This window comes from Aplidium turbinatum, chromosome 3 (genome assembly GCF_918807975.1).
Source record: "Aplidium turbinatum chromosome 3, kaAplTurb1.1, whole genome shotgun sequence".
Lineage (NCBI taxonomy): Eukaryota > Metazoa > Chordata > Ascidiacea > Aplousobranchia > Polyclinidae > Aplidium > Aplidium turbinatum.
In genome coordinates this window covers 33,886,931-33,906,926 of record NC_137474.1, presented here as the reverse complement: position 1 = coordinate 33,906,926, position 19,996 = coordinate 33,886,931, and the positions used below count along the sequence as shown (strand labels likewise).

The 19,996-nt window shown below is 35.6% G+C and overlaps 1 protein-coding gene across 1 annotated transcript; it reads left to right on the top strand.

The window, feature by feature from the left end:
- Window positions 1-12,751: 12,751 nt before the first annotated feature.
- LOC145766354 (actin, muscle-like) lies at window positions 12,752-19,996 on the top strand. Its single transcript, XM_082578049.1, has 5 exons — window positions 12,752-12,883; window positions 13,934-14,258; window positions 15,222-15,383; window positions 16,009-16,200; window positions 19,671-19,996. The coding sequence occupies exons 1-5, from the start codon at window positions 12,752-12,754 to the stop codon at window positions 19,994-19,996; spliced, it is 1,137 nt and encodes a 378-aa protein (XP_082434175.1).

The following is a 19,996-nucleotide window of genomic DNA, read 5'->3' as shown; positions in this document are numbered from 1 at the left end:
TTTATGGCACTACAGTGCAACGCGTCGTGGTTCCGGTCCTTGCGTTTGTCACTAACCAAATAAATAAGTCATGTTACATCCTCTAAACTGCAAAACGTAATAAATATAGATTTAATCTGTATTATTGTAAAAGCGTATGCACGACCTACTAGAACACGGCCAAATATGTTGCTATTTGAGGAAATTTCTAAGAGTCTGAATTGTTACAATCATAGCTATGATAAACCTGTCATCTTTCCATTACCAGAAGTAAGTAAAATAAGCAATATTTGTACCTAGACATATGTTTGGCTTGTTTAACCGGAGATTAGGTATGTACGTTGAGCATAGTTTACAGTTTACACAATAATAATGTAATATATAAGACTTTTCAACTGCACCCTGGAGGTAGTATCGTTTGGTGTAACTACATGTTCCATTTAAAATATCAAGGATTTTTTGTGGATTCTATGTTGTAAGTTGTTCATTTGATGTGACAATTTAAATTTTAATTCGTTTGTTTTTCGCCAAGTTTAGTTTTGCAAGTAAAGTATGGCTATTGGCGAAAGATCCTGCTTTACAAAAAAACCTAACGACTGTTTGATGAGACTACCTCCGGGATGCAGTTGGAAAGTCTTACAAATTTTACATTGTTATTGCATAAATTGCGCTTAACATACATATCTAATCTCTGGCAAAACAAGCCAAAAATATGTCAAGATGCAAATATTGCTTATTTTACATACTTCTGTAAGTGGAAAAATGACAGGTTTATCATGGCTATGATTGTAACAATTCAGACTCTTAGAAATTTTCCCAAATAGCAACATATTTGGCCGTGTTTCAGTAGGCCGTGGTGTATGCCTATCTAGTTTGAAAGATTTAAACAACGAATAAAAAGTGTTATGAAATGTCACAAAAATGTTATAGCAATTAAATAAGTTTAAATCTTGCCATAGCAAGTTCTTAAAATTTATTGCACATTTTACCTCTTTTTTTAAAGCAGATTGCCAGAATTACTTCTAGTTTACTTTATTTGTTTTAGTCATAGTTGACAAATAAAATTGTCAACTCGTCTTGAATGAATTTGCAAAAACAAGCCAAGGTTGGTGACCAAGATTTCAATTCAACCGGCTCAGTGGCTTAGTGATTACTGTGGCCGCCTCTGAATCGGTAGGCATGGGTTTGATACCTTGTCGGGTCATACCAAAGACTGTTTTAAAATGGTACTGAATCTAATTCCTGCTTGGCACTGCGCAATGGAATGGATTCGGGTAATGATGTACTCAGTTGCGCCTCGAAACGACTGCATTGACACTGTCTGCTTTCTATGGCGCTGAAGAGCAACGCATTCTGCAATGGATACAGCGCTATATAAAAGCAAGCATTATTAAGATGCTTCTAGCTATAGGCCTAGCCTACATTTCAAGGAATCGGCTAGAGAAAAATCTTTTCAACTCCACGACTAACCTAATACGTAAAACGCTTGTGTAGTCCAGTGCTCCGCAACCGGTGACCGCTGTGCCGCGAGGCGATGCTAGGTGTGCCGCGAGATAACTGTCATCAGAACATACTTTTTAAAAAGAAAGGAGTTTTTATGTTTTAGAAATTCGCGCTTTACCACTGCAAGCCAACTCAAACTTTAGTTAGACTTCCCACAGTGCATTCATGATGTTTTTGCCTCACAATTAAAGTTTTCGCAATGGGAAGGCAGCTCTAGTTTTAAAAAAGGCAGCTTAACGTGGTTAGTGTGTTTTTAGAAGTCAGGCTAGGTCATTTCGAATTGTCAGTCAGCAGTGTTTAATAAAAAAATTTGTAATATTTTTGTAATATTGAAAGCACAGCTGTTAAGCGTAGTACGTTTTGTCAATGGCGACTCCATAACAAACGAGTATTTATTTTGCAAAGAACTTCCAGAACGAACGACGGGCCAAGAAATTTTTAGAGTGACCAACGAGGTTTTCATAATCCATGGTATCCATTGGAATAACTGCATCAACGATTGCACAAGTGGTGCTTCAGCAATGGTGGGCGAAGGAAAAGGTTCTGCTCCACGGGTAAAACGTCAAAATCCAGCCATTCAACTTACGCATTGCTGCTAACACAAGGGAGCCTTCATGATCAAAAATTTGCCAACTGAGCTGACAGAAACAATGAGCGACTATATCCAAATTGTTAACTTTATTAAAGCAAGAGCTTTGAATTCAAGAATTTTTTCATTGTTAAGCGAAGAAATGGGATCAAAACATCAATCACTGCTATGTTGAGAAGGAGCGATCTTCCTGGCGTCTATCGCTGAGTTCTTGCTACACTTGACTGCCGAGAAACACAATCACTGCTATTTTACACTTCTGTGCGTTGGCTTTCTCGGGGAATAAATCTCGCAAGACTTTTCGAGCTACGGCATGAAATATGTCAATTCTTATTAAATCAGAACAACCATGATTTGTATAAACATCTTGAAGATAATCATTGAATTGCCAAACTTGCATGTATGGCCAACATATTTGAGCACTTGAATGAACTCAATATCAAAATGCAAGGTAAAGGTGAAAACATACTGACATGTTCTGACAAAATAAGAGGATTTAAAGAGAAAAAAGTACTCTGGAAAAACGAGTTAAGAATAAGGGAATCACTGAAAATGTTTCCCAGAAGTAACCTAAATAGTATTGATAAAGAATTGGTGTTTGATTTGGCCAAAGAGCACTTACTTTGTTACATGAGAAATATGACTATTACTTTTTACAATTAGCCTAACACGGAACAATACGATTGGATCCGAAATCCTTTTGCGGCTAATGCTGAAATATCAACGCAAAACTTGACTTTGCCTGTTAGAGAAAACTTTCTTGAACTCCGAAATGACAGAACTTCGAGATTAAAATTCAGCGATGTTCCACTTGATGAGTTTTGGATTTCTATTGAAGAAGAATATAAGCAAATTTCGCAAGCTGCTTTTAAAATTCTGCTCCAGTTTTGCACCACTTATTTGTGTGAACAAAGTTTGTCTACTTTGGTATTGATCAAAAATATAAAAAGATCCTGCAAGAAATTGATGGTGAACTTCGAGTTGTTCTTTCAAATATTGAGCCGAATATACTGCGAATGTGCTCATTGAAACAAGCGCAAATATCTCATTAAAATAAATTATAGTTTTTTTTTACATTTTGAAAATGTGTCGGCCGAATTGTGCCGCAGAATTTTAAAGAGTTTTTAAGTGTACCGTGAGTGAATAAAGGTTGCGGAGCACTGGTGTAGTCTAACGATAATACATTTTATTCAAGTTTCATTTTAAGTCTCAGTACTGGAAAACTGCCTTTCCTTCATGAGCTGACTTGTAATCTTCTTTGAGGTAAATGCTTTCGGGAGTGTCTTGCTTGGAGGCACCGCTTTAAATGATATTACGCTCTAGTTACCCTCGGCCAACGGCCCTGCTTCTATAACTGAATAAGTTTATGAGCAATTACTGTAGCATAGAACGTTTTTCAAAAAATAAAAATAAAATGTTTTGTTATAAAAAGAAAATTAAAAAAATACGTTTTCAAAGCGCCTTTAAACTATCATTCTCTGTATATAATATATATAAAAAAAGGTAAAAGAGGGTTCCATGCTTAATACAAGCATCCGGAGATGAGAAGATAAGCATTATACTAAGCATTCAGCACTAATGAGAATAGGGTGGCCAGTTCCTTTCTCTCGGCCACTTTTCCTTCAGCAACTACGCCCACCCAATTTATCACACCCTGGGTAGAAGTGAGCGATGTTTTTCAACAACCAGCTTAAGCCGGCAGTCGAACCAGGATTGCATGACTGGAAAGCGAGCGTCTCATGTGCTACGCCATCCCACCTTTCATTCCACCTCATTCCCTGTAGGCTATAGGTGCTTCATTTCAAGCTCCTGTAGCAGTGAACAGTGTGCGTAAAGCAAGTGGAATAAGCTGAAAGTAAAACTTGAATACCCAAAGCAACAGACAGCTCACTATATTAAGTCTCTTTGCAGTATTCACAACTCCATTTTAATGTAAAGTTAAGAATTGATCTGGGAAAATCTGACTTTGCCTGTTAAGTTATTCAAGGCAATGCTTTCATACCGAAGTGAATATAACGAAGTAAAACTGACATGTCGCTTAATAGTTATTTTGTCGTCTTATTTGCTTAAACAACTTCTATCTGCTGTAACTGCCCTCGATGTAAAAAAAACTTAACCCACTTATTAAAAACTGTAGCCTATCAATGATAGGCTACGACTTTCTATTCTTTTATGAAGATGAAAGCACCTTTTATAAAGATATATCATGCACCATTATACAACATGAATAAATGTTGAACCAACAGACCTTGTCTTCTTGTTATTATGTTGTTAATTAAAATTCATCTCAGAGTCTTGCAAAAAAAATTTAAAACCCCATTCCGCTTGTCAATTCATATTAGCGTTGCTGCTTGCGTACCCGCCAGGGAATAGCAAGGAAAATTATGCACAGACTCACCAACAAAAGCAGTAATTAGTGATGTTACAGTTCGCCAGTTCAAGTTGTGCTGCATCATCATTTAAACACAATATTTTCACTCACAAAAGCACACATGAAGCCTTTTTTTGTAAAAATAACATAATTTGTGTTGATGCTTTAAAAATTTTCCCAAATAGCCTACAGCGAACCCAAAATGAAAGGAGTATCTTACACAAAGAAAGTTGAGTTCAGCTCCACAATTTACTGCAGAAGGATTTATCTTCTTTTACGGTATTAGTCCTTCGTTATCGGTAGTCTAAGCTTATAATTACGGATCCCAAAGCGACAAAGCATTATTAACTGCAAACATGCAAATACCCGTACTGCAAACTAATACGCCTTAGTTGCTATTTGATGAGAAAATCTCAAAGCACAAACTCCATTAAATCGATATTTTTTTTGTTTGAATCAGCACTAAGTTATATACAGTATTCTCTTGCGCTTTTATCGATCGAAGCGGTAAATTTTCATTCCAACAAGACTACCTAGTTTGTGCTAGAAATTCTTTTTTCATTTGATTTTGCTTTAAATTTTCAGGTAGGATGGAATTTGGTTATGTTAACACTTTGGCAAGTTACACTTTTTCGAAGGTCCCTTCCAATTTCATTATAGACGAGCTCTTTCTACTGTTCTTGTATTCAACATTTGAACTATAGACAAGCAAAACAAACTAGCCTTAGTGGGTTAACCTAATGTAGCCTACATACAAAACAAAATATATAACATAATAACTCAAACGTTTTCGACACGTACGTGTGTCCTCATCAGGAATTAAATTGCCAACAAAGCACTTAAACCCAAACTTAACAACCAAAAGTAGGCTACAATTAAAGAGCACATCGCCTCTTTTGAAACGGGCACTGACAATGTCTCGATCGACCAATTTAAAATCATCTTTAGAGGCAGATCTGATTTTCAGACTAACCATCTCTCAACCGGCAGTTATTCGCCTATGGCTCATCATTCCTTTTGTGTGTGTTCTAATTGTTTTGTCCAATGCCTGTAGTTTACACCTCATGTGATCTGTTTCCCGCCGTATAATTTACTCGCAATCATTCTTGTATCATTTGTTCAGTTTGTGCTTTTCAGTCCGGAGTGTCGTTACAGTTATAGTGCAAAGTCAAATTTATCTTATAATTTTTCATTTTCTGTATATTGCAGATTTAATTCTTGATGAGACACACGTACGTTTCGAAAACGTTTGAGTTATTATATGTTATATTTTTTGTTTGTGTGTAATACATTATGTTAAACCCGCGCTAAGGTTACTTTGTTTTGCTTTTCTATGGTTCAAAAAAGCAAACTCTCTACCAAAGCTTTATTATTCAATATTTGCTGTGAAAATGAATCTTAACCTACAAGATTCTTACAAGTCGTCAATCCATTAAAAATGCCGCTTTAGTGATAGATTATTTTAGGAAATATTTAAGCTTTTTTTTTTCAAAGCAACACTGCTATATGTACTGTATGTATGCCTGATTTAAAACTCGACAGAAAAAAAAGGAATAACTGTTTATTTTTAACCGGAATGTTTAGGCTTTGGAGTCAAATAAACAACTTTTAGACCCAGCAGTTATCCTAGTACTGCTGTCCGGGGCGGTCTTCTTCTTCTTCTTCTTCTTCTAAAGCATAATATATAAAAGGAAAAGGCTCTGCCGGTGACGTAGGCCATTCGGAGGTAAGATAAAAAAATTGAGTGAGTTAGAGTACATTCGGTTCTGTGTGCTATCGGTAGTGGTCTGGTAGTCTCGTGTTTCAAAAGAACTCTTAAGTATGCTCACAAAACGAAGAACATTGAATTTTGCAAAGCACCAAAAGACGTTGTAAAAGCTTTTGCACAGAAGGACAAAGAATTATTAAATGCTTGCAAGTGGACACATACTCCTCTTGATGCAGTACTTTGGTTAATTTAAAATGATGGCAATCACAAAAACTCTGCTGCAGATACCGACAAATCGGCTTTTTTACAAGTTTACAGCTAACTTCACAGACGCTAGCGTGACAACTACATCAAGTTTTTTAAGAACATCAAAATCGATAAAAAATCAAGTTATGAATTTTTGAAAGAGTAGCCTGCATGACTATATATAATTTAGAAAAAGCATCAAATATTTTATGGTAATAAAATCAATGACATACTTCAATTAGACAAAACATCTCTTGCTTGAAAAAGGCTACAAAAATTCAAATGCCTCCTATTTCTAACCTATGAAGCTACAAGTTCAATGTAATACAGTAGCATAAAATGTATGGGGTGTATTTTTTTGCAAAAAAATAATCAAATCTAATAAAGAAATACTCAACACAGGCCAACCTATTGCGAGTGTTCAAACTGTTAAAGAACAATCTGAATGTTGCATAATGTGCCAAGGTTGTGTCACATTGACATGACAATGCAAGCGCTGTCACTATACAGAAAATAATGAAAACGTTCCTTTTAAATCTCTCCAACCGGACGTCTTAATTGTAAACTACTTGAGGTATTCTTATATTCATGAAACGTTAAACACGACATGGAAAATTCCAAAATTTATCAAATTAGAATGTTAACGAAGTTCTTTAAACCGCATTTTGGAAGTTAGTTTACTAGGGCGTAATCCTTGCATTTTTAGTAGAGCTGACAAAAATCATATTTGTGACATTTAAAAAATGCATAATTTTTTTGACTTCATTGTATCTTAAATCAATTTCTTACCGGTGCAAGGTTGTCGCTGATATCGATTTAACAACTTTTTGTATTATTGATGTAGTCTAGCTACTTTTACTTGCCTTTACATTATCCATCCAAACAATTTGAAGTAAAAACGTTATGACATTGTGGTTGTTTCAGAATTTGCTTAAGCTGTTTAGGCTTAGTAGGTCAACATAAAGGCCAACATAAGCAATGCATGGACAAATTAGAGCAAGTTAACATCACAAACAAGAACAAAGACGAATGTCAAACAACTCTGCAAAGAACAGATCACAAGAGACGTGATAAGCAAATTAGGCGAAATTTTGGTCAGAAAATGATAGAAAAAAAACTGCTGCAAACATAGCCTTTAATTGCTTGTAACAACGGATTATTACGTTTTTCCTGCAGATATTCCTTGAAGTGGCGTTGGTGTTATTTTCAATCCTAAAAAAGCAAGTTAAAAATACCAAAGCTAAAGTTAAGACCAGTAAGAACATCATCAAAAACCAGACAAATTTATGCACTGAAATACAAACGTTTCGAAAGACAGTTTCAACTTTTTGATACTTCACAGAAGATCCTTGCCCTGCTTAGGTAATATCTTGTAGAGTCAATAAGTTAAACCTTGCTTTTAACCATTTTTCTGTCCGTTTTATTGGATGTCTGAAGCATACAAATATTTATAAGCTTTAGTTGCTGCTTGCTGCTGACAGTGTACTATCATATGTACCAAACGAAGTAGTCTACGTGAACTAGTACAATTGCGCAGCGAGATTACAAGGCGAGCTTGACTACCTGCACATGCGCATTAAACACTTTGATGTGAATACACCGCCACTACATTTATGTCAAAGGATGAAGTTCTCAACCAGATGGTTCTAAACTCGCACTTTCAAAGGCCCCAGTGCTTGAAATCTCGACGCTTTTTTTGCGCTATGCTGTAGCAATCTGCAACTCTGACTTCCACATCTCCGTAGTTTAAAACAGAAAATAGAGAAAGTCGTGAAACCGATTTATTTCACAGGTCTTCCAAATATCAATACTCCACTTGGAGCAGAACTATTTCGGAAGGAATGAATGAAGCTCAATCGACTGCGAACTAGGGTGAGCCGTTTAATAGCAACATGTTTCAATAGGGCCTCGCCGACTCACCATCGTGTGTATGTGGTTCAGATTTTCAGACTGCACAGGGATTTAGGTATCCCTTGACTGCATAACACATTATCTACCAATACCATTATTCCTATACACCGACCTCAGGATAGATATGTGGACCTAACAAAGTTCAATGAACACACAATCCATTGACTACTGTGCCTGCGGATAAAACAACGTGACCTGCGGCGACCTCAAACGTAAGAAACTATTCTAAAGTTTAGTATGATTTTATTTTTGGCCAAACTATTCATTGAAACGAAAACCATTCTGTGTACAATATTGCAAGGTTTAGGTTTAGAAAGAGTCAGGTGTGATTGAGACCGATAAGATACTAATCGATAAAGACTAAACCATGTCATCAATGTATCAACACGCGGACTATCAATGTAATTAAAAAAAAGTATGTATAAAAAAGCGATTATACAACCTAGTCTGTTTTTCTTGGTAAAATGAGATTTGAAGACTTCACTTGCTATTTTTGATTCTTGAGCTGAAACCAATTAGGCTAGGCTACTTTAATTCCTAAAATGTACAAATATTCTTTTCAATCTGTTAATTAATATTTAAAAGGAATTTAGACTTTTAAGGAAGCAACATTTAAGGGTCCACTGCATCAGTCATCACGGTTCAATATTATTTAAAAGCAACAATAATCAGACAAGTGGAAAAAAAAACTGTTAAGAACAAAGTCTCTGGAGACTGAGAAAATTCACAATAGGCTAAGAAAGGGTGTCGAATGCCTAACCAGGAGATTTTAAATCATTTTTATTGCATGAATAATTTAATGCGGCTGAACTTCATAAAGACTTAGGCTTCTGTGGCTTGTTTTTGAAAAGTAGGCCTATGTGATTTTGAAAAAGACTAAATAAATGAATAGAAATGCGAACCTATCGCATAGCGCAATACAAAGTTTTGACCCCTTCTCAAAGCATTTCATAACGTTTGAGCAGCCTCGAAACCAACTAAGAGCTAAAATGATATCCATGTTGCCATGCCAAAACCAATCTATATAAACGTATAACGGATGCTTGTTCTATTAAGCGATAAACTAAAATTGTTGTTTTTTGCAATTTGTAATAATTGAACTTAGGAGCACCTATCACTCTAAAAAATTAATATCACTAATCTTTTTAATATTTAGAATATTTTCACTAAACTTACAACTTTCGGCAAACTTCGTTGAGCAAACAGGTTATTGCTCAGCCGAATAGATTCTCAAATTTGTAAATAGTGAAACAGCGAGGCCAGCGATGCAGGTTCGACTCTCGAGGTGTGCGCTTAGGCAACGCATTTGAGAACTGTTTTCCATTAATGGCATCTTGCGATAATTTCATTCACAACAACACTACAAAAAACTTGCGACAATTTCACTCTGCCAATCTCGATAACTGACATTGAATTAGCGGTTATAAGCCTATGAAAGTATGCTAATTTTCCAGAATTAAGCTTTTAACAACACTTTCTCAGTCCAAGGATAATTGTTCTTTTAATCAATTGTTAGCATAATCCTTATTTTGCAAATATATTTAGACAGTTTTTAAACAATAAATACTAATAATACTACAAAACGAGCTCGATCCCAAGCAGAGTGAATTACATCAAACATAGTTACTATTCTCTAAAACCTATTCTCTATAAGTCTATAGAATATTCTCTATTGTAAAATAATTCTATTTGAATAAGGATCTTGTGATGATGCCCCTTTTAGGGTGAAACAGGTTGTAGAAGTCTTAGGGAAAAGCAACTAAATTTGATGTAGACAGTTTTTAATATGTTTCTGGACAGTTGAAAATCTGAAGCATTTTAACCGGGTCAAATTCGTTGGATTCAATGTAGCCTACAGGCTACACCGCTACAGGTATTACTTTGAATGATCATAAGCTACAAGGAGTCGCCATAAGTAAAACTGTCTTTTGCGATCGTAATTCGAATGCAATTTAATTGTACAACTCCAATCAAACAATTTTTGAAATAATTACTTTGAAATCAAGCTTCGAATTGACATTTGTAATAGACCTAGTTTGGTTTGGTTTTGAATCTTTATCCTCGGACTGACAAAGCCTTGATAGGTTATTCCTAGTATAGTTTCGCATACTCGTAGAGGCCTTGACGCAAGGCCGGTTACCGAGATTGGCAGAGTGAATTTTCCAATTGTTGAAGTGTTGTTGCCGGAGAATTATTCCATTCATTAGGTGACGCTGAATGGAGAGCAGTCCTGAAACCAATTTGAATTATTTTAACAGACTATTGTCATTAAGTAAATTTACTGTGCAGGGCTACCAACTAGTGTTAGCAATTTTATTGATAAGAATGATATCATGGGTAAGAAATATAATATGAAGCAACTGGTTATGTTTTTTTGAAAGCTAACTTACCTTTAACTGTCACAGGTTTTTTAAAGAGCCCAAACACTAAAAAATACAAATTGTTTGCAGTCACCATACCTCTTGTATTCCTTTGACAGAATGCACGGGTGCTACTTTTTTAGCGAGAGGAATACCTTGTATTTTCTAAAAGGTTGAAAAAAGTTATTAGGTTTGTATCCAATTATTTTTGCAATTTTTAATCATTACAGAGAAAAAGTTTTTTTTTTTCAAAGTGAAGTTTATTCGATTTTCCCCCATAACACATAGCCTACAGTAAACACCACTGCTACAGCGTATGCGTCGAAAGCCTGACACTTAGCGATTAAGTTTAATACAGTTTAAACATTTTTCAGACGTTCAAAAGTAAACAAAAAGACCAAAAATTCAAAACTTTTGTAGTTTGTCAAACTTTTTACTTATTTAAAGCAGTTACAAGAAAAAATGCACAAAATCTGTAAAAATATTTGAAAAGACCGTTACAAATGCAACAACTTTCATGGTTTGATTTTTTTCTTGTAGTTACCGCTCTCTAAATACAAAGGCTTAAAATTAGAGCCTTGTTCAAAGCAAGTTCTGGAAAATTTATAAAAAAAAACATGGCTCTTGCTCTTTTAGAGAAAATTTATCTGCTTTAAAGAAAGTTGTTGTCTGATTTACGACGCTTTCTTGTCTTCTTGAAAAAAACAACCTGAACAAAACTATCAGTGGTAAAGCAATTAAGTCAACAATTCAGTGGCATAACTGAGAATACAGAGCATCTGTTTAACATAAACTAACGCCATTTTAACGTCAAGTCATCAAGCATGCTGCTGCTTTGTGACCAGACGCACTTAATGCCCTACTTCAAGTTGGATGCAATGATTGCTTTTCCGTCGACATAACTAAAAATCTTCAACCGCCATACATAAATCAAGAAAAATCAAACATTTCCCACAAAATATAATAATTATGTGAAAACGTTGAATTAATTGATAAAAACAAATATCAACTAAAAAATATAATAAAAATACTTTAATATCAGGTAAAACAACTTTCTTGAAATTACAATTTTTTTCCCTGGGGAGCAATTTCTCCCCAGCTGGGAACCACTTCTGTGAGCCTATGTAAGTTTTTTGTGCTTTGACAATCAGTGGCGGATTCAGAACGTAATTTACGGGTGGGCCTAGGAAATATCTTGGTGGGCCTTTTCAGTGCCACAATGTTAAACATTGATATGGGCTATTTCATGAATCTGATTTTGGGTGGGCCCACTGTCAATATGGGTAGGCCAGTACCAATCAGGCCCACCCGGTAGATCCGCCCCTGTTGACAATAGGCCTATTTATAAATGGACGGCACGCTTTTTAAGGAAAATGTTTTATTTTATTCGATCCCTCGTTGAAAATGACTTATTTTCTGTTTGTCAGGCCTTTATTTTTAAATGTAAACTTTTTGCGATTTCTACCCGAAAAGGTCGCAAAACATGCCATTTTGAAAATTTGCCGTAACTCATACAAAAATGTATAGACCACTAAAGCTACAGTGCACTTGAGCTACTTTACTGTTTGTTTTTTATACCTTAACAACTAAAGGAAAAAAGGATAAGGTTGTACTACGGTTTTTGTTAAAAAAAAAAGAAAAAAATGAAGCCTACCTCTAAATCAATTTATCTTACAACAAAAATATCAAGCATTTGATAGGGTATAAAGTAGACATTAACACTATTAGACTACTGGGCTTCGCTATGTCAAAAGAAAACAGTTTCTTGCGCCAGTCATATATTTGTCTGTTGCCTTCTGAAAAAGTACTTAACAAGCGCTGAAAGGGTCAAACGTGTGACTTTATTGGTAAATCAATTACTCTTGTATACCTCAGCAACACCAGTTCCTTATACGGTTGCAGTACAATGGATTTGAAGCAATGACAAAGAGGTGCGAAATAGATTTTTAGTCGATTGAAATGGAACAGCATGTACTTGCAGTATAAAGAGAAAGGAAAAGCGTAAAGCCCTCACAGTGGGAGTTTTCCAAAGTAGGCTACTATTTTAATCAAAAGCGAGGTCCTTATATCAGTAGCCTATCAAAATGTCAGAATCCGAAGACGACCAGACTGCTCTGGTTTGCGATAATGGTTCGGGATTGGTGAAGTCTGGTTTTGCTGGTGATGATGCTCCTCGTGCTGTGTTTCCTTCCATTGTTGGAAGACCAAGACATCAGGTAACTGTTGAGTTAATGTGGTAGCCTAATTTTTAAACGCAATTCGGACCCAAGTTTTGTTTTGTTAAAAAGAATTTCTTTTCATTCAAAATGAAGCGAAACAAAGTAAATATTTTAAAGCCAAAACAGCTTTGTTTTGAACAGCCATACATACAAATGAGTTCACATGAAATAAAATCTGGACACAACAATTCTAATAAGCCGGGACAACCATTTGAGAGAAAGAGAGAGAGAGAGAGAGGGAGAGATGTGTTCTATTTTCCCTTCTAGCACGAGAAAAAATCGAGTAATTACAGTTACACAATAGAACACATGTATAATGCAGAAAGGATTGGCAGCACTGATTAACCTTGAGGTTTCCTAGTCGAGGGCCTGTCATCAAGCAACAGCAACATTTGAAGATAGGCGATTAAGTCTAACTAACTCTTTGCTGAGTCTACTTCGGCAGTTTCTTGAAATTGACAAGTGAATCAGCAGCATAGCAAACAAAAAATAATTTCCGCTTTTTAATCATGGTCAATATTCTGATGTCGTATGCTATTGGTCTGAATTCAAAAGGATCGAATTGAAACTTGGCTGAGTTCAACGATAGAGCAAAAGCTTAACTCAAAGATGCATTATCTGAAGCAATAGGCCTAAGCTTAAGATACTTATACAAAGTTAAAGCTTTGATAGAGAGTTCGCTTTGTTGTACCACAGACATACAACACAAAGCAACTTCAATTGGTTTAACATAGCCTAGTTTATTTTTATCACACAAAGAAGATACACCATAATCAAAATAAGTTTTCACACGTTTTCGACAGGCCCTTGTGTCCTCATCATCCAAATTTATCTTCTAATCCTCACTGTTATGTTTATTGCAGATGTAAAGTAATTCCAGATGAGGACACAATGACGTGTCGAAAACATTTGAAAGTTTAGTTTAATCATGTTGTATTTTCTTTGTGTGAATAAAATAAAGTGTGTTAAACCCATTGAAGTTTCCTGTTTGGTATGTCTGTAAAGCAAAGTTGTGCATGAACCTGACATATTCATTTGTGATTACAGGGTGTTATGGTGGGAATGGGACAAAAGGACAGTTATGTTGGAGATGAAGCCCAAAGCAAGCGTGGTATCCTTACCCTGAAGTACCCAGTTGAGCATGGAATTATTACGAACTGGGATGACATGGAAAAGATCTGGCATCATACTTTCTATAATGAGCTCCGCGTAGCCCCAGAAGAACACCCAACCCTTTTAACAGAAGCCCCACTCAATCCAAAAGCAAACCGGGAAAAAATGACCCAGATCATGTTTGAAACTTTTAATGTTCCAGCCATGTACGTAGCTATTCAAGCCGTGCTCTCCTTGTATGCTTCAGGCCGCACAACAGGTTGGTTTACACCAGTGATTCTGTGTATTAGTGGCTTACTGTGTCCGCCTCTGAATCGGTAAGCATGTGTTCGATACCCTGTCGGGTCATGCAAAAGACTTTTTAAAAGTGGAACTGAATCTCATTTTTGCTTGGCAATCAGCAATGGAATGGATTCTGGAAGGGATTCATAGAATAGCCTAACTGGTAATAATGTACGCAGTTGCGTTCTGCTTTGTAAAACACTTAGGAGCAACGCATTCAGTGATGGATATAGAGCTATATAAAAACCAGGGATCTATTATACAAATCCCTGATAAAAAAAACACTCATTTTATGACCTTAAAAGCGCTATCCGGTTCTCTCACCTCTTCTTAGAACAGCTGAAAAGTAGTCTAACACGTAGTCACCTACAATTCAAAACGTTAGGTAAAAGCTCGGTTAACAAACATTCCTTCTTACGTCATTTCATAACTAACTCTACGGATTCAGCATCCACACAATTTATGACTATAGGTCTCCCACCACTTAGTGATGTGTGCACCCCTTGGTTTACACTTCTCAACTTTTCATTTTTCAACAAAACAATGTCATTCAGTAGCCAAGTCAGATAAGCAACGGATGGAGCACATTTTGAAAGCGCCTTTAACCAAACGCAATCGATTTGTTTGTTTCTTGTATTTCTATAAGGTTTCAGATCAAATTCTAGAGCCAATCAGAAATGATCATGCTACGTATACTGATTGGTATTGAAACATTTTTGAGCTCCTTATACTTTGACCTGCGTTAAATTAAAAGCATTTATTATTACGCAGGTTATCCCATTCTAGCAGTTTCACAAAATGTAAGCCAATGATGAAGTAATAATAGCCTAAAAAATAAGTAAATTTTAGTTAAAATTTATACCGGTCTGAACGATTACACTAGGCCTACAACGTTTCAGCCAAGCAATTATATTTCAATAAAGATTGTTTATTTTTTCAGGCATTGTTCTTGATGCTGGCGACGGTGTATCGCATAACGTTCCAATCTATGAGGGGTACGCCCTTCCTCATGCTATCGCGCGATTAGATCTGGCCGGTCGTGATCTTACTGATTACCTCATGAAAATTCTTACTGAGCGTGGATATGCCTTTGTTACCACGGGTAAAAGGAATTAGGACAGATAACTCTGTGTTCATAGGCCCATGGCCACCTAAAGATACGGCCTAATTTGTAACATTTTGCAGAAATTTCCAGGTTTTTCTAACTTTGGGCGAACGTTTAAATAAATTTTTCTAAAAATTAGATTTTTACGCTTTCTTTAATCTTTTCCCCAGATGACACAATAGGTTTTAACATCCTCACATGTTCAAAAACAAAGAAAAATTGATTTCGAAGATTTTAGTCAGACTGTTAATTTTCAATAACAGTTTGATTTTGCGTTTTTCAACTTACTTTTTCTCATTTGCTACTGCTTCCCCAAGGCAACAAAAAAGTTTTATGTCATTAGGAAACCGCAAAAAGTAAAAACATCTGATCCAATTTTTGCAGACATCTGCTTTTTGGAAAAAATGCATCTCTTTTCCTGATAATTTTATTAATGGAGCATATTTTTCCCTTAATTTTTTTGAATCGTTGAAACATATGAGTCTGGGAATCTCATTAATACCTAATTAAATTATCATCTCAACAGCCCTGGCCATATTTAATAACTAGAATTGTTTGGAAAAGCACTTGTTCAAATAATTTAACTGGTACTGTTGAATAATCACTTTGAACCTTTTTATAGCTGAACGAGAAATTGTACGTGACATTAAAGAAAAGTTGTGTTATGTGGCGCTTGACTTTGAGCAAGAGATGGCTACAGCAGCATCCTCGTCCTCTTTGGAAAAGAGTTACGAGCTTCCTGATGGCCAAGTAATCACTATAGGCAACGAACGATTTCGATGTCCAGAAACATTATTCCAGCCTTCTTTCATTGGTAAGGAGTGCTAGCTTAGACCTACTAATTCTCCTTTCAGTTGTTGAAAATGTTGAGAAGTTGTTTAGAAAATACTTATCTATTGATTGAGGAAGCCTTTTTGAAAACTTGATCTTCTCAATTGTGTACTACCTAATTCCAGAGGCTTAAAACTATTGTACTTCCGTTCATAGAAATTGACATCACGAAGTTACCGTACGAAGTAGTAAACATTTGAGTTTCATAAAATTAAGCTTTGTTACCGGTAGGTAGAGTAGACTAGCCGGCATTACCGGTACTTAAAATTGTATTTTGAAACTGAAAACAACAGAAAACGGAAGTTGTACTTGTTTGTAGGATGTACACTAGGGTGATGACTAAATTTTTTTTTGGGGTAATCGAAAACGCCTGCTATGGGAAACGATGAACTTTTTTATGTGTACCAAGAATGTGAAATTTTTTTTTGAAAATTTTTCAAAAACCTCCCCCACCAATTGATATTTCTGACGTCACTTGGGTACATTTTTCTCCTTTTTTACTCCTCATGCATTGTTTAAACTTGTTACAGACTCCTTACCATACTAAAAAGGTGGCCCACAGTATGGTGCAGATTTAAAAAAAAAATTGTCGAAAAAAGTCAAGGGGGTCCAGAGATTTTACCCTTTTTGTCATTATTTTTCGCAACAGCGCCTCTAGCGGAAAATTTTTAATTAGTGTAACTTCAAGAATTCTTAAGCGATTTCGACAAATTTTTTTGTCAGATGGTTTATTTTTGATACTGGGTGACTTGGTAGTTTGTTAGTTGTTGCATTTTTATCCCTAGATGGCAGTAATTTGTTTTTTTTTTGTGTAAAACTTGCAAAATCCTCAAATCGACTGCATGATACCCAAATTTATCGTATATTTCCAAGTTCTTTTGCAATGTTTCAATATAATCAGTAAAAATTACTCTACTTATTTTCCTAATGTACTACACATGACTCACAATCAGTTACTTAGTAATATGAATGGCAAATTGTATTATTGTGACAAAATCATTTAGATGCAGTACAGGTGCACAAAGTATTAATACACACAATACTTTGTCCTTAACAGCTTTACAATTTGTTGCATGCAACAAATTTCACACTCAAATATTTTTCTTTGGTGCACTTATGGAGTTCTTCTATCAGCTTAACAGCTCTTTCAGCAATCATATTCGAGCGAAGGATGTCGAGAACAGAGCAATCCTGGTTCCAATGTGTTTTCAAGCATTTCAGTGCACCGTTACACTTAACATAAAACATATTTGTTAAAGCCTAATTTACTGTTGGTATTGGTAGTCTGGTATAACCTTGAACTATTTCATAAACATTGTTTTGGCTATTCAAGAGTAGGCTACAAATTTGACGAGGATGATGCTTTTATGATATAAATAGTACCGGTACCACAAAGTTACTTCAAAATATCACGGTTCAATAAGGTTAAACACTAGTTTTACCTACTTTGATTCCTTCAACAGCCAATAACAATTTTGGGTATGCCTCCTCTGAGTATCTTTGGTTAGAAAACCATTGCTCTTGCCATCCATTAGCAATAAAGTGACATGGGATTTCTAATTTTCCTCTCCATTGTGGGATCAAGAAGTATGCAATTAAAGTATAAATTGCTCGTGAATTCCATCTAGCATTGTGCAAAGAAGATAGTTTTCTCCATTTTATTTGAGGAAAAACATGATGAAACTGTAAAATTATGAATTTTAAATTGATTTATTAGAAATTCTTTAGTAATCTTACAGCACAGCATGTTCAAATTTTAGCTCACCTTATACAATTATAAAGAACGACGCAGCTCATATAAGAATTTAAAGTCATCTCTCCAACCAGGATTTTCATTGATGTTGACACAAACTTCTCCACTGTAATATCTCTGCAATTCTTCATATCTTTCGGAAATATCATCAATAAACTTGTAATTCAGAGTTGGTTTGGTGGAATGTTTGCTGACAAAGAAATCCAAGACATGCTTCAGAATTCTGTTCAGTATATGGTGTTGACAACCAATATATTGTGGTCGATCCAGTCCCATCTCGACCATTTTTGTTTGTAATTTCACCACTATACCATTTAGTCGACCAGTATTCACAGCGGTTGTGTCACAAATAATCATTTTGATACTGGACCAGGTTTCATATTCATTCAAAATTCGTTCCAATTCATTATAAATATCTTGAGCAGATCCACTTTTGCACTTTAGTATTCCAAGTTTGACCTCATTTGTTTCTCTTTGGAGGCAAACCACCTGAAACTCCTCCCCAGACAACCTTTTTTCATCAAAATGGACACAGTAATATTTTCCTTCTTTCAACAGCAACTTTATTTTATCATTTTCGTTGTTTCCAGCTCTTATAACACTACGTCACACGCCAGACTGCGATGGAGTAGGGAGAGTAACCCCTTCTTCATTCAGAGTGGAGCACACACCCGATGCTTTGTGCGTGGACAAAGAATGGCGAACCACCATTTTTGTTGCTGGCAATGTTGACGATCTCATCTTCTTTTTAAACCCATCTTCTTCTTCTGATATTGTGCTCTCGAAATAACTGGAGGCCCTGTCACTTTCAGAATCGCCATCTTTGCTGGACTCATGATATGCAATCCAAAACAACCAGTTAAGCAGCCCCAACTCCAAAACCCAATACTGATAGCTAAAAAACTAACCCGATAACTAGGCTAATAAATTGCATGATATAGGCCCATTAAATAGACTAGGCTACACTTTCAAGATTTTATGTACAGTGCAACAAGCTGCTAATAATTAACAGATCAAATGATTTCAATTATTCTTTTAAATTATTAGCAACTTCCAATGCTATTAAAAACTCATGTCTGGTCTAGCTTTATAGGCTATCAGTTCAGATATAAAGCACTAGTGCCCTCTAGTGACAAAACTATATCAAAATAAAGTAACAATAAACCTCCTCAGCATTTAAAATGAGCTTATTGACAAAAAAATTTACCGAAATCGCTTAAGAATTCTTAAAGTTACACTAATTAAAAATTTTCCGCTAGAGGCGCTGTTGCGAAAATTAATGACAAAAAGGGTAAAATCTCAGAACCCCCTTGACTTTTTTCGACAATTTTTTTTTCAAAATTTTCACCATACTGTGGGCCACCTTTTTAGTATGGTAAGGAGTCTGTAACAAGTTTAAACAATGCATAAGGAATAAAAAAGGAGAAAAATGTACCCAAGTGACGTCAGAAATATCAATTGGTGGGGGAGGTTTTTGAAAAATTTACAAAAAAAAATTTTACATTCTTGGTACACATAAAAAAGTTCATCGATTCCCATAGCAGGCAAAAAAATTTTTTGTTAGTCATCACCCTAATGTACACGTGTAATGTTTGGCTATTAGCCTGTAGCCTAATACTTTTGCAAGGTACTTTAAACATGTTTATGTTGAGTTGTAAATTTAACTTAATATCGTAATAACTAATATTGTGCACATAAAGGAATGGAGTCAGCCGGAATCCACGAAACTACGTACAATTCCATCATGAAATGCGACATTGATATTCGTAAGGATCTTTATGCGAACAACGTACTTTCCGGAGGCACGACAATGTATCCAGGTATTGCCGATAGAATGCAGAAAGAAATCACAGCTCTTGCTCCAAGTACAATGAAGATTAAGATTATAGCTCCACCTGAGCGAAAGTATTCCGTTTGGATTGGAGGATCAATCCTAGCTTCCCTTTCTACCTTCCAGCAGATGTGGATTACAAAACAAGAGTATGATGAAGCCGGACCATCTATTGTTCACAGGAAATGCTTTTAA